We start from the raw sequence: 14,500 nt of genomic DNA, 5'->3' as shown, positions 1-14,500 counted from the left end.
TAAGCTGTATTGTTTTGAATTTAAGTCATTAAAAAAAAATCTCAAACATGGTTTTGGACAGAGGGAAAAAGTACTTTTACACATAGGGAGAATCTGTGAACTGCATTGAAAGATCCCCTATACAACGCTTTAGGGTTTTTTGTTTTTTTCTTCTCTTTTCCAGACAAATTGTTAAAGACAAACCAGTGGGAGCTTGTAATAACATTACTAAATTGTGCTTTGATTTCAAGAAAAAAAAAGAAAGAAAAAACTCAACATAGATTGCATGTTTATTGAAAAATGTGTCTGAATCAAACAAGAAATAGGAATGGGGTCTGATACTGCAATAGAATGGAATAGAATGATTTTTTAAAAATTATTATTAATATCGTGTAAGTACAGTGAAATTAAAGGGATGGAATAAGAATTAGCCTTCATGGAATTTAATAGTTACTCGTCTTAGTGTTCAGCATATTGGCTCAAGGTACTTTGTCCTTTAAAAAGGGGGTATTGGTGCGTCTCTACAAAAAAATAAAAATATCAGGAAATCTATGTTTTATTGATGTCTTTCCGGCAAGAACACTTCATGTCAATGTAATAATGGAGACAAACTCCATTAATCTCCATTTTAACCGGTGCAACATTTGTAGGATGAGGAGTAGATCTGGATATGTCAGTTGTGCCAATGACAGGACGTCAAACTTTCACCTCACACATGCAGATCTTTCTTACTACGTAAAAAAGGAAACAGTCAAGCAGTCCAATGCTTGAAGATTCATTATGCAGCTTCCTAAAGCTTCTGCAAAATCAACTGGAAATGAATGTTTGTTTGTTTTTTAAATCTTATTGCTGTTTTATTTGCACCATCTGTCTTTCAACAGGACTCTTATCTCACAGTTCGCGGAGACAAATGTGACATTTAAACATTTAAAAACATCCCGCTATGTCAGCTGCACGCCGCCTTTCGCTTCAGCACAGAAATGCTGAGCTTCCAAAGTCACCTCTCAGTTAAATAACCACGATTAAAACAAAATAAAGGAAACTTATCCAAGGAAAATAGAGCTTTTATTCAATGTTGGCATAGCTGCTTTCACTGACAACCTGCTGGTTTATCTGGAGCTGCGAAAACAGCCCAGAAACGACTGAAACTTTTAATAAAAGATAAGTTCAGTGGGAAATACCAAAAATGGTAAAGAAGATAAAGTGGATAAAAATGGTTTAAATGGCAGAAAAAAACTTGAAACAGCTAAAATATCTAGCAGTTGCTAAAATATTTAAAATCATCATAAACATCAAGAGAAAATAAATATTACTGAAGCTGCAAAGATAGTGAAAGATTACTGATAATGGATAAACTCACTAAAAACACAACAAATTGCTAGAAAATTTAATAATGAAAAAAAAACAGATCCATGAAACATGACAACAAAAGCTAAAAGCCTACCATTAACATACTGAAGTTAGGAAATGTAAATGTGACTTGAGGACCTGTTCTCGCGCATATAGTAAAATATCATAGATAGGTTTTTGAGCTGCACTCGCTAAAATCAGAAAATTAATCATTCTTTGCAGCTCTAGGTTAATTTTGCTGGATGGAACGTTGCAGAAAATGTCATAAATATTGCAGACTTTAGGCTAAGAAACTTTTAACCCAGAAGATACAACCCACCATTTTATTGTTTTGTCCGCTTAGTTTGTTTCTACAGCCTTTAAAATTAAGCGAGATGTGCAGCAGAGATTCTCATCCCATCTTTCCTCAGACAAATTACCGGAGTCTTTATGTGTCAGACCATCATCCACGGAGCAGAAATGGTTCAGTCTACTCCCTACACATTTCTTTGAAGGATGTTACAGAGATTCACCAGAGTTGTTGCAGTTCTTCTCAACTGAGTGACTCACCGGAGACACATCATTAAAAAAGAGGTCAAACCAAAGCAGCACAGGTCCAGATAACCTGACTTCTATTCCCCGTATGGCTCAACACTGGATCCTGTATTTCCCACAACACAACCAATACCAGGTTTCTGTTACAGGGGTTAAAAATAACCGCGGCTGACGTCTGACGGATGGAAATCCAGCCCGTCTCTAAACTGGGACGATTTACTCACCGTCGAATAATTATCTTCCATGAAGAAGAAGACACCGAGTCTGTCCTGCCATCGCCTGACTGTCGCCTGATATTTCATAATCACTGTCATTTTCAGTGATGCTAATTTCAGGCAGTTATTCTGGTAATGAACATTTCTTCATACCAAACATCATTACAGCTGTAATCAGGATGTTAATAAGGGACGAAGAGGAGTGCAGAGACTGAGAAGCTTTTCTTTTTTTTCCTCTGTCTACTATCAGATTAGCGTTAATTCACTGAAGGCGCCAATAAGACCAATTAAATCAAAAATAATTACACTCAAACGCCCGATCAGTTGGTGGGAAAATTGGCCGTAATGAAATGAAACCGACAAAGACTACAATGTTGTTCCCCTGAAGGATGAAATGACAAAAGTTGGATAGTTATAGCTCGTTTATCGGCGGTACGTTTGTTCCACTCTTTGGGACAAAGCTGTTCGTTTCTACCAATGTCCAGGATGCCACTGGCGACCAAACTGAAGAGGATGGATGTTTATGATGGACTGAAGACGGGAGCCTTTCCCAGCATGAGCCATTCTTGGTGATTTGTGGGGAGAAAAGAGAAACTAACTGAGCTTAAACCGTGGGACTGTGGCTTCAGACAGATGCACTGCTGTTTATCTTAACCAGTTAGCATTAGCACTGTGTAGCCAGATATGTACACGGGAAAAGAAATGAAGTGAGTCAAACAGTCATTCCCTTTTTTCTCATCATATCTTCTCAAAAACTGACAGAAGAGAAATGTGGTGGTGCCAGTTTGCGTTGATTTGCTGTGTGTTTGAATTGGCACGATGAATTCATTTCCGCTTGCTGTCAGATGTAACTGACAATATGTCACTCTTCTCCACATGAGGAGGTCAGTCACAGCAATGAACAGTGAGAGGAAAAAAAAAGGAGTCAAATTGGCTCCAAACGTGCAAAATCTATCAGCGTTGCTTACACGAGAATCCTTTCTCTTTACATCAGTCATTAAATTCACTGGAACCTTTGCAATGGAACAATAAATGTACACATTATGTAACCCATGGAGTTCACTGCCAGCTTGATCAAATTAGCCCTATTATTGAAATTGCTTTGAAAGTAGCAATTTCTCAACATTTTTCTGCAGCTGTGAAAATTCCACCTTCCTGAGGCGCACTTAATGGGATTTACTCTTGCTAATCTGACCCTTAGCACACAAGTTAGACACAAGTAATATATCGTCATGTTTGACTTTTACTTAAATGAAAAACAAAATACTGTGAATCATTTGAAAAAGTGACTTTGTCTTAAAGCTTTGTTATGGAATAATTTCAGTCAGGAGCAAATTGATAAACATCATAATGTTACTGACAATTCAGCCAAAGTTGACAGCGAGCCAAAACCCAGGCAATCTTGTAATACTAGTTTGTACCATAAGGTGGTACAGGGAGCGATTCCACCTCTTTTCCAGCATTCAGCCCAGAACAGAAGAAGCAGAAGTTTCTGACACAAGATTGAGGAGTGCAGCTGTTAGAGAGCGCACAGTAATCGTCCCTGACTCGACCATTTTACACTAGCTTTCCATCCAAAGTCACAGAATAAAAACTGGTAAAAGTTAGTGAAAGTGTGGACTGTTCATGTGTTCTAAAAGATAATTATTATTTTGAAGCTGTTGCAATTAGCAATGAAACTGTCTAAATTTCTTTCTGTTGAGATACTAATGTGAATGTTTCAGGTTTACTTATAAAATACATCCTTTCTGCAGCAAGGTGTCTTTTCATTTTTAGTTGTACTGCTAATGTGTGAAAAAGGTTGATCAGTGTGGGTTAGAAATGCTAATGCTAATATTGGGTAAATTACAGATGATCAGAGTGAGTTGGCAGCTATATTGCTATCATTTCAGAATGGCTAATGGAAGTGCAGCTATGAGCTGTGATGCTAACGTGTGTGATAAGTGGTCCATGCCCGAGTTGATGTTTTCACTCCGCAGTAACAGGATTTAATTAATGAATCTCTGGAGTGTTAACTCCTGCGATCAGGAAGGCCACGGTCATCCCTGCAGAGCCAGCTGCTAACGCTAATGCTAACACCTCTCCATCAAACTAAGATCTATTTCATGTCACGGTTGGGAGAAAATTTAAAGACTAAAGCTTCTTGGATATAGTGGATCAAAATAAACCAGGTGAGCACTGTGAGTCATCTCAGAGAAAAAAAAAATCCTGGAACATTAAACCAGAGGGGAAAAAAGTTAATCATCCAGCTTCAGGATTCGTGATGAAATAACTCAAAGGATTTAAGTTTCATTTTCTAACACATATTCATTCATCCAATATCTGTATTACAGGTGAGCTGTAGCCAATTCTGGCTGAAAATGGATATGATTCAGTTAAACAGTCAGTCCTTAAAGTGTTCCGTCCTCCAGATGATTCAGAGAAATCCATGAGTTCAACACATATCTGTGGATTGGTGGCTGATGCTGGACCACCTGATGAAAATCCATGTAGGCACAAGGAGACCATATAAACTCTAAACCAAAAGATCAATGAAATCCTTAAGAGCCATCTATAATAGAAAAGAAACCCACTTCTATAAATCCATCTTTTATTCCACTTTATCCTGTGCAGGGTCATGGAGCGCTGGAAGCCATCCCTGTTTACTGTGGGTGAGGGCGGGGTACATCCAGGACAGGTCACCAGTCCATCGATCACTTCTCATCATCCTGCATGTTAAATGTACATAAACTGCTGCACAGAAGTTTGACAACATCAGGCCAAAATACAGTGATTAAATACACTCCCACCACACTGTAACAAAGTTGTACCTAAAACCCAGGGTATAAATAATGTCTATCAAACTAAAAAAAAAATAAAAAATCAAAAAGAAATCCTTTATGTCCCCTTAAACCTCTTCTGTCATCGATGAAGCAGGTCTCCATTGAACTATGCTGCCATCATTTATAATTGCGCCGGCGTCTGAGTCACAGCCGTTTCAAACACAAACACAGCCCTGTAGAAGAAATGAGGACTTTGGCCTGTTTGTGCTCTGCTACACAACAGATTAAAACAGCATCATCTCCAGTTTTCCGGCTCGCTGCTTCGGCAACACACAGACAACGCAACTTCAATAAAGCTGAAAAGCAGAGAAAACAACAGCAGCACCTGATTGTTTTGGAGGGTAAAAAGTGCAAAATGCAGGATTGTGTCAGATTCGTCGAGGCGGAGGAGGGCAGCACACGTCGACTCTGTTGTTGGTGTTAATTTCCCCACGTCGGAACACCTGCGAACAAGGTAAGGGCTTGTCATTTTTAATAAATCCCCCTCAGCAGAGGGACCATACTCCAGGGGCCGGATGAGAGAGGCTGAGCAACTTTGAAGAAGAAGAAGAAGTGTTTTGCCGAGTTGATTTATTGTCAACAATGAGTAGTTTGCTTTCATTTCTCACCACCACCCTCCCCCTCTCTATCCACCGCGCGCATATGAAGGCTCCTTTAGAAAATTATGCAGAGGCTGACTGATCAGCTTTCATTGTTTAAGGTCAGGATGTTCATTAAAATTGACAGACTGTCGGAGCAACGCTTTGAGGTGTTGCCACCGCCTTGACCTTTGCAAAAAGGCAGCGTTAGACTTGCCATTTGGGACGTTTTCCAGTGAAGTGATAAACATTCTTCTTCGACTGCTCCTCTTCAAACCCTATCAGAGCTGTGATCTCAATTAGCTGGCAGCGGAGAGACGAATCGCGGATCCGGAGCTGAGTCCCGACAGCTGGCTTTCTCCGACACAGTCGAGCAAGAAGCTTGTTTGCCTCCTGTCTTTCTAGTCTGTTACTTTCTTTCAATCTCTTTTTTTCTTTGCCACCGTGGACTCAGATTCTCTGTAAATTGCTGTAATGCTCATGTCTGAAGGTACGTTTAATCGAAAGGGTAACAGCACACAAATATTTGGGCATTTTATTAGAAAAGCATTCGCAAGCAGGACGTCACCCACGTCTCTGCTGTGGCTCATAGAAAAACCTGCCATTCAAACCTGTTTTTCTTTATTGGTTCCCAGATGAACGTTAAGAAAAGAAAAAAAAAAAACTGTGGACCCCTTTCTGAGCTCTCCCTCAGTAATCCAGAGGCCAAAAATCGCTGAACATCCACTCTCACAAACAATTTCTTTAAAATATTCCAATAGATAGTCTGCAAAAGATTAGCATGAGTGTTTTATTCTGGTTTCATTTGATGTGCACTAATGTAATATTGACATTTTCAGGTCCTTTTTGAACACTTTGAAGTGAAAATAGCAAAGTTTCGTTACATTGTCCATTTACATGATGGCTCCACTCGGAGCTACTGGAAATGCAACTTTTTGAAAACAGCTTCCAAAGTGCAACCTTTTCAAAACACTCCGACTCTGGGTAAACATGAGATGCTGATACTGTACGTGTGCACTACGGTCAGATGAAACGGTTCTGCTTATGTCTGAGGAGGATTCTTTCTTCCAGGTGCAGTGTGTGTTCTTCACTCTTCAACTTACCCGTGCTTCTTTTCTAAACATTACTACATAAACACCTGGATCACATGTGGACCGACATTATATGTATTTTTTTTTCTCCAAATAACTGTTACTTAGTGGACCTGAACTACAAAGAAAGATAGTTTTTTCAAGGAGTTTCGGTATTTACTATTCTTCGCATTTATACACAGATGGTTTTATTAGATAAAACAGCAGCGGCCAGTGGTCCAAAACAAAAACTCCCTTGTTTTCAGCGGCAAATGTTTTCAAAAAGTTGTTGTCTCAAAATGAAACACTTCTGAAACGTGGACTGAGCCATTTGAATTTTCTTCAGCCCAGTTCAGCTGGAGTAACATCAGTTAGTGGAAGGAAGATGCTTTATAATCTTGACGTCAGCGCTTCTCTAAAGAAGCATATTTAAGACAAAATGACAACGAAAAGAAGCAGCATCCTAACAGCTGAGATGAGATCAGATAGCTCTTATAAAGAGAAGCTAACTGCTAATGCTAGCCCCAGCGGGGCATCTTTCATGTTGTGGTAAGGAGAGGACTGACTGAGTTTAGTCAGGATCATTAAGGCTCCTTCAGTAAACAGGAGTTTGGTGAAACAGCAATGGTACTAGGTAATGCTGAGGCAAACAGTACAGCAGCTCTGTAATTCTTGAGGAAAACAATGAAAACAATCAAAGGTTCTTGGTTAAAATTGAAGGACTAAAAAAGCAGCTCATGTAAAGTCCATAAAGTAACGTAGGTATTCTGGCGTGCTTTCTGTCTTTCTTTAGCCACAATCATGTCAAGCCTGGCTGGTCAGTTGCCTCGCTCACTGTAGATTTGTGGATGAGCGACGGGGCTGGGAGTGCTGCCAATAACGCTGATCTTCAACCACCGCGATGCCCCTTGTTCTCACGCCATGGATAAGTTACTTCACCTGACTGCATCTCCCCCGAAGACTTCATCTGTCATGCCGCATTTCCCTCTGATGGCACCGCCAGGGTGTATGTGAGTTCAATCATCTTTTATTTGTGGGCAAAAAAAAAAGAAAAAAAGTGCGAGGTTGCAGAGGGAGACACTCGGACAGCACGCGCCTCTTACGTAACACGGTACGGACTCCTGTGGCAGCTTTAGAGCGAGAACATTCGAAGTCTGGGAGGATCAGAACGCCTCCAGAGAAGGGGAGCCTCAGTGTCTTTTGGAGATGTCTATTTGTTCTCAGTCAGCCTGTAAACATCTCCCGTTTCCTTCTCATTGAGGAAAAGGCATCCCCTGACCCCTGACCCCTGGATCAATGGATCAGTGGTCCCTGGTGCCATCAAAAGAAGTCCTGAAACCATTCCATCTGACCACACAGCTTCACAACAGAATAAAACAGGATGTCTTGATTGTTACTGCTTGTATAACATGTAAAGAAATTGATGTGCATTTCTCCCAGGTGGAAGAAAAACTGCCACAGCCCATGTTTTCTGTTCCCTTCTGATCTTTTGTGACTTGTTTTTCATTTATGTTCATTTCTTTATACTCTCTCCGCTCTTGTGAGTTTTCCCTTCTGCTGCTCCTCAGCGCTCCCTCCGACTCCACCTTTTATCATCGTCGGTCCATTAGCATTGTTCCCTTCTTTATCCTGTCTTGTTATTTTGCTTTCCGACTATAATGTTTGTTCCTTCTATTTTTTTTCCCTGCATTGGTTTGTCGTTTTGAGCCATATAATTTTCTGGTCACAAGGTATTCACAAACCTTGCATTTTGGGTGTCTGTGTCCGTGACAATGGTGCTTCAAGCCAGTGAAAACCAAACGTTTTGAAAAACGGCTCCAAAGGTGAAACGTTTCGAAAACAGTTGTTCTCTGTGTACATTGATGAAAATGGAACCACACATGCACTTCTGCACATGTGCTAGAAAAAGTGTGGAGGGAAAGAAGTCTTTTACAAAGCTGAAGACCACAACATAGGATTGTTAATTTTATGAGGACTGGAAAGCAGAAGTACAATCTTTATCATGATCCTGCACGCACACTTCACTTTCAGGGTCAGTTCACCTGATAGCATTTCACATTGTTTTTGTATTTTTGTTTCAAAAAAGCGTTATGTTTACGATGTTACATGGAAAGTGCAGAAATGCTGAAAACATTGTAGTTACCGTACGAGTGCTGTTGTCATGAAAACACACACCCAAAATGCAAGCTTTCCTTTTTCACTTGTCACGTAAACGAGGCCTTAATGTCAATTATTCAGCATTATATTCTCTAAGATCAACTTGAGGTGGAAGCAACTGGAGGAAATGTGGAATATGGAGCAGTTGGGTTTTAATGCCTTGCTCAAGATTTTGACTTAGGGACAGAGCAAGTATAGGGGATTGAACCCACATCCATTGCAGCACTAAAACACCCTGGTAAAAACCCATAATTGTGGCTCATGAGACTCATTTTTGACTGTCTTTGCAAAGTAATCTATTGAAAAAATGTTGAAGTCACTGGTTGAGAGGCAGGGTTTTATAATAACAGGTGGGGGGGGTGGGGGGGGTGGTGGTGGTTCAGTTTGGAGCAGGACACACTGGATCCACTGAAACATCCTGAATCTGTTATAGTGAGAAATGTGACTTTTCTCTTCCTGAAGCTTCTTCTTCTGACTCACTGCGCTTTAAGAAGCTTTGGTCTCTCCTGTAGACGCCTTTACATTCTCTCCCTCCGTGCGGCGGGGTGACGGGGGGTCTGTCTGAGGGTGTTTATGCAGCATTGAGCGCAGGGATCATCAAAGTGAGCAGATTTAAACTTCTGCACAGAGATTTTTTTTTTTTTTCCACCAAAGTTTTTATAGATGAATAATGTGATAAACACAGAGGGAGAAGAGTTTGAAACTATTTTCTCTTTTTGCCTGTCATGTATGCAGACAGTTTAGAAGCACAGATAGTAGATTCGTATCATGAAGCAAGCATTTAATTATTTAAAAAGCATTTCCCCAAGTTTTTTTTTTTTTTTTGTTTTTTTCCTGCGATATAGTGTCTGGGTTGGATCGCACCGCGGGATATCAAGGGACTGCGTTTCCCCTGCACTTATTCAAACACCAAAACACCGCTCTCTCTTCGCCTCAGGACTCAAATTACACAGTAGCTGTCTAAATGTCAAAACTGGCTAGCAGTCACTTTGGCAGCGCTTATCATTGTCAAACCAGCACTTCAAGCTGGGCCGAGTGAGCAAACTTAAGAAGTGCAAGTGTTCTGTGTCTTTAAAAGGACTGTCAGTTCTGAAATCTGAAAAAGAAAGAAGAGAAAAATGGCATGCAGATGGTTTTGGGGTTTTTGTGTGTGTGTGTGTGTGTGTGTGTGTGTGTGTTTGTTTCTCTGTACCGGCTCTGGTTTGAACGCCAAAGATCCTCGACGATGAGTCTATCTGATGTGGCTAAAAAGACTGAAGGCCGTTCGGTTGAAGAACAAGAACCTATTCTTTTCAGATGCTTTTTCAAAAAAATGAAATGTGCTTTTCAGACTTTTTGTTTCCCCTCACAAAACTTTCCCTGCATTTCCTCTGGAAAATGTTGGCATTTCCATGGATACCATTGCTATGCAAATTGCTGAAAATTACTTGTAAATGACCATTTTTTGGGTGATTGTTTTTCTCTGTAAGACTATATAATTGAAAATTAGCAGAATTTTTGCAGATCAAGTTTCAAATCAGAAAGTTTCATGTGTAGCTGAGGAGCGCTGTGATTAAAACTGGCACCATCAGGCCCTGATGACATAACACGGAAGATGAGTGAAAACTGATCTTTCTATACGTTGGGTTTTGGATTTACAGCTTGGATGCCAGCAGCAGTCTCACATGAACTTTTTCTCCCACCAACACCTGATGGGAAGCCACCATTATCCCTGAAAGAACAGGACATAACTTGTGCCATTCGTGATGCTTTTTTCTTTTTTTTTCTTTACAGGATTCTTATTGCCCCTTCCTTCACTGTTTCATTTCCTATCACAGTTCTGTTCATATTTTACACGGCAGATGTGATTCCATTCATATCTAGATGTGGTAAACCGGTACAGGGCACAACCATGTGGAAAAGCTAAGCAGACAAATTTACTCCAATAATAAGCCTACCGGCACTGTTTGTGCATCCAGTCTTTAGTCTTTGTTATTGATTTGCTAAGCCAAAGTTTAAATAATGCCATATTCTGGGGGGTTTTTTGAGAGGGGTCAGTCTTTTGAAAGAAGTCTTTGTTCTAAATTACACAGTTTTCCTAGTAAATCCAGCTAAATGTAGCCCGAGAGGACTCTGTCATGTGTGTGGCAGCACCCTCAAAGGCGCACAAAGGAATAATTGTCAACGAGTCACACAATTCGGATTTGAAAATGGGCTACATGTTGTTTCAACTCATCAGGGATGAGTTACTCGCTCTTCTGCTCGTGTATTTTCCCCCTCTTCACAAGCTCTCTTGTTGTTTCACAAGTATGTGTGAGCACACACGTGTGTGTGTGTGTGTGTGTGTGTGTGTGTGTGTGTGTGTGTGTGTGTGTGTGTGAGTGTTTATTCTATTCCCCGCAGGGGCGAAGAAGCTGAGTACATCAGATAATACGGGCCGAACAAGAGCAGAGCAAACAGCATCCTCCACCTGAGTGCCCCGTCTGACCGGGCGTGACACCAGAACAAAGTGTTCACAGCGGCAGAGGAGCAGGTGGGGACGCCACCACCGGCGGGAGCAGACAGGTGGGCGGCGTCCGACGCTTCACAACGCGTCACCAAATGACTCAGAGGGAAAACAGGCAGACATCCTCAGCTCCGAGTGCTTTGCACCGGCCGGTTCATTTCCTGAATTATGTTCGTCACGGGGTCGCCATGCAAAGCTAATTCCAGCCATTTGTTGATCAAGCACACGAGAGCATGCAAAGACCTCGGCTGGTTAATACTTGACAGGATGAAGGGCTCGGCGCTCACCTCCAGAGAGTGCTCTCAGTCACGCTGCCGATGTGAAAGTCGTAGAGCTTGGTGAGAATCAGGATCACCTGTGAAGAGAAGACAGCAGAAGCTATTTTCAGCTTTTGAAAAGACACTAAATCAATCACAGAGTCTTCGGTGGAACAGAACTGTGAACAACGGCAGCAGAATGTCAGATGCAAGAGTGTGAATTGATCCATATTAGACACACCCACAACTAGAGTGATCAGTTACCTAAAGTTCATGTTGGAGGAAAGCCAGTGGAAAACCCAGAACAACACTCTACAGAGGAAGGCTAGTTATCATATGGTGAGGAATAACACACATGCCAGATCCTGCATGCAGACAGGAAGGAAATAAAGGTGTTCTTTGAAAACATGCTCGGTGCTGGTCATCTATGTGACGTTGCCTGGAAACTGAAGATCCCTTAAAATGTCAAACTACGTCTTTAGGCTACAGAGGAGGAGCTCGGACCGAGGGAGCTTAGAGTGAAATCCCTGCTTCTTCATGTTGAAAGGAGGCAGTTGAACGTGGCGATGCCTCCTGTATCTCTCCTTGAGAAGACTTCCCTTTGAAATCCAGCTGGGAAGCCACCGGCGGGCAGAGCGAGCGCAAGCTGGAGTGATTACACTTCCTGTCTGTACTGGGGAGCATCCCACCGAAGGAGCCAGAGGATATGACGGATACTTCGGTTCAACCTGCAGCTACCTGGATCACAGTTGGAAAACCAAATGCATGAATGGGGAGTGCTTTAATTTCCAGCGGGTGTTTTTTTTTTTTTTCTTCCCCTTGAGAGCTGCAGTCCCACATGACTGCATAATTCATGACCTGAAGAATCAATAACATTTGCATGAGAAGCATCCTGTTAATGCAAACTCAACAGATCTCACAGGTGCAATTCTTTGTTTTCTCCAAAAAATGTAGGAAAAAACAACAATTTGCATTCATGGTGAATTAAATTCCCCCCCCGAACGTCAGTTATAAAAACAAGGTCCTGGGATGATGGATTAGCATGTTGGGAGGTAGAGCTTTGCATAATACTGCGTGGTACTGTGTGTTCGATGCTGTGTGTGCCGTTTTCAAACTTAGTTTTGCTGTTGATGAAGCATGCTGCCATCCTCGCCCCCTGTGGAAAAAACCTGATTCAAGAGTCTGTGTGTTCACAGCTTTGGTCTCCGCTCTTCTGGGGAGATAATCAGCAGGCGGGGCTCTTTGATAAGCGCTGCACTCGGAGGCCTTTTAGACCAAAATCGCGAGACATGAAGGACCGAGGCTGGCGTGACGGGATCAGTGGTCAGCTGTGATCGTCCACTCCAGAGTGGAGGATCGCAGCTCTGCTGCGCGGCGACAGCTGACGGTGTGAGGGACGAACGAGAGGTAAGACTCTCAACTCAGCTGAGAGCAGGAAAAGTACGGTTTATTACACTTAACCATCTGGTAGCGTCCACCTATATCCACCTCGAGGCTGGAGTGCAGGAAAAGCATGCACGAGCAATTATTCAGTGTTTATCACACACTTGACCTGACCGGACGGGAGGGTCGACGTCCTTTTACATAATCGGATGCTTTAATCATCCGTCGGTCTCTGTGTTTCTGTGAGCTGCACTGTTTCCTCCGCAGACTAAATGAGTCCTGCTCCTTCTCATTAGCATCCACGTCTCTCGTCAGCATCTCCCTCCACACAACCGGCTCCTGCTTGTTTAAAGCAACCTGACAGCCTGACTTGAGTCACTTGGCTGGGAGGGGGCGCGGGAGGTGTGGCCGTGACTCCTCTGACAGAAGTCAGCGAGCGGGGGCCGGATGAAATGATGGGAAACTCTGAAAAGAGCCGGCGTCCCGGCACCCTCGACCTCCCGCCGTACTCATGTCCTCCCAGAGCTCCGAGGCCCGCGGACTTCCAGGACCTTTCCACCTCTGGCTGAGCCGTTCTCCAGCCGCCGGCGCCGTGAACAAGCCAGCCGCTCATCAGAGACCCTCGCCTAGTACTTGTGGGAAGATGTGCCACATGCCTGAGGGAGCTCTCCTACCAAGACTGTGAACATAAGGTTCAGGCCGGGCGAGGCTGCAGTGCCAGAGAGAAGACAACGCTGAACACGCCGGATATGGATTGGAAGAGATTCAGTAAAGACGAGAAGAAAAGTCCAAGCAAAGAGTACCCAATGTCTTGATTTTCAAAGATAAGCACTGGAGGGTGTCCAAGAGAAAGCAATATGAACAGCAGTGTGTAAACGAGGACTGTACAGTCTTATGGAAATGTATATGAGGATGTTGCACATGTGTCTGTGTGTATGAAACGTGTCTGATGTGATTCCCCTGGGTAATCTCAATCAGACTGAACCATGTTCATAGAGATTGTCTTCTTTGCTCTTTATCCTTTCATGGCGTCAATCATACTGCTGCACTGTATTTTTTTTTGTTTGTTTGTTTGTTTTTTTGTCTGTGACGTCCTGTAATCTAATTTTTGCAGGATTAAACATGTCTTGGTCAGTCTACCTGCATAAGTGGAGTCAAATAACAAAAATAACTTAAAATGTGTTTATGCATGCAGTAAATTTTTTATTTGTAGGGTGACTCAATAAACGTCAGAAGGCTGTGTGTTCGAATCACGTCAGGGTCACCAATGTGGCGGTCGCACAAGGAGGGGACGGACGAGAGAGTGGAGCTGAGTGTCGTTTATTGGCAGCACATGGTGGCAGCAGCCATTCCAGGAAGCAGCAACTCGACAGACCATTTCCTGCCCTTTTAACCCCACCCACAGTGAACCACACCTCCTCAGGTGACTAAACCCCGCCCTTTCTAATGTGAGGAACACCCTCCCCCAGCAGACACCACAACAGAGTTGTATTAGTAATCATATGAGTGTGTGTGTGGATACACATATACTGTATATACACAGAGAGAGAGAGAAAACCAGGAGTCAGGATCAAATCCCAGTCGCAGTTAAGAAGTTCCCACATTAAAATAAAGCAACAGTACAAGTTGACCTGCTTTGGTGACCCCGGTGAAATAGATCAGCCCAACAG

General features: G+C 42.5%; 1 protein-coding gene across 1 annotated transcript in view; it reads right to left on the bottom strand.

The window, feature by feature from the left end:
* sorcs3a (sortilin related VPS10 domain containing receptor 3a) overlaps positions 1 to 14,500 on the bottom strand; it is a 265,372-nt gene that overhangs the window by 137,417 nt on the left and 113,455 nt on the right. Inside the window, exon 2 of the mRNA XM_030093398.1 lies at positions 11,478 to 11,545. Within this exon, the coding sequence (XP_029949258.1) occupies positions 11,478 to 11,545 (68 nt within the window). The remainder of the gene's footprint in view (positions 1 to 11,477; positions 11,546 to 14,500) is intronic.

This window comes from Salarias fasciatus, chromosome 6 (genome assembly GCF_902148845.1).
Source record: "Salarias fasciatus chromosome 6, fSalaFa1.1, whole genome shotgun sequence".
NCBI classification, from domain to species: Eukaryota; Metazoa; Chordata; class Actinopteri; order Blenniiformes; family Blenniidae; genus Salarias; species Salarias fasciatus.
Note: the sequence above shows the minus strand (reverse complement) of the source record. Positions and strands in the feature narration are given on the sequence as shown.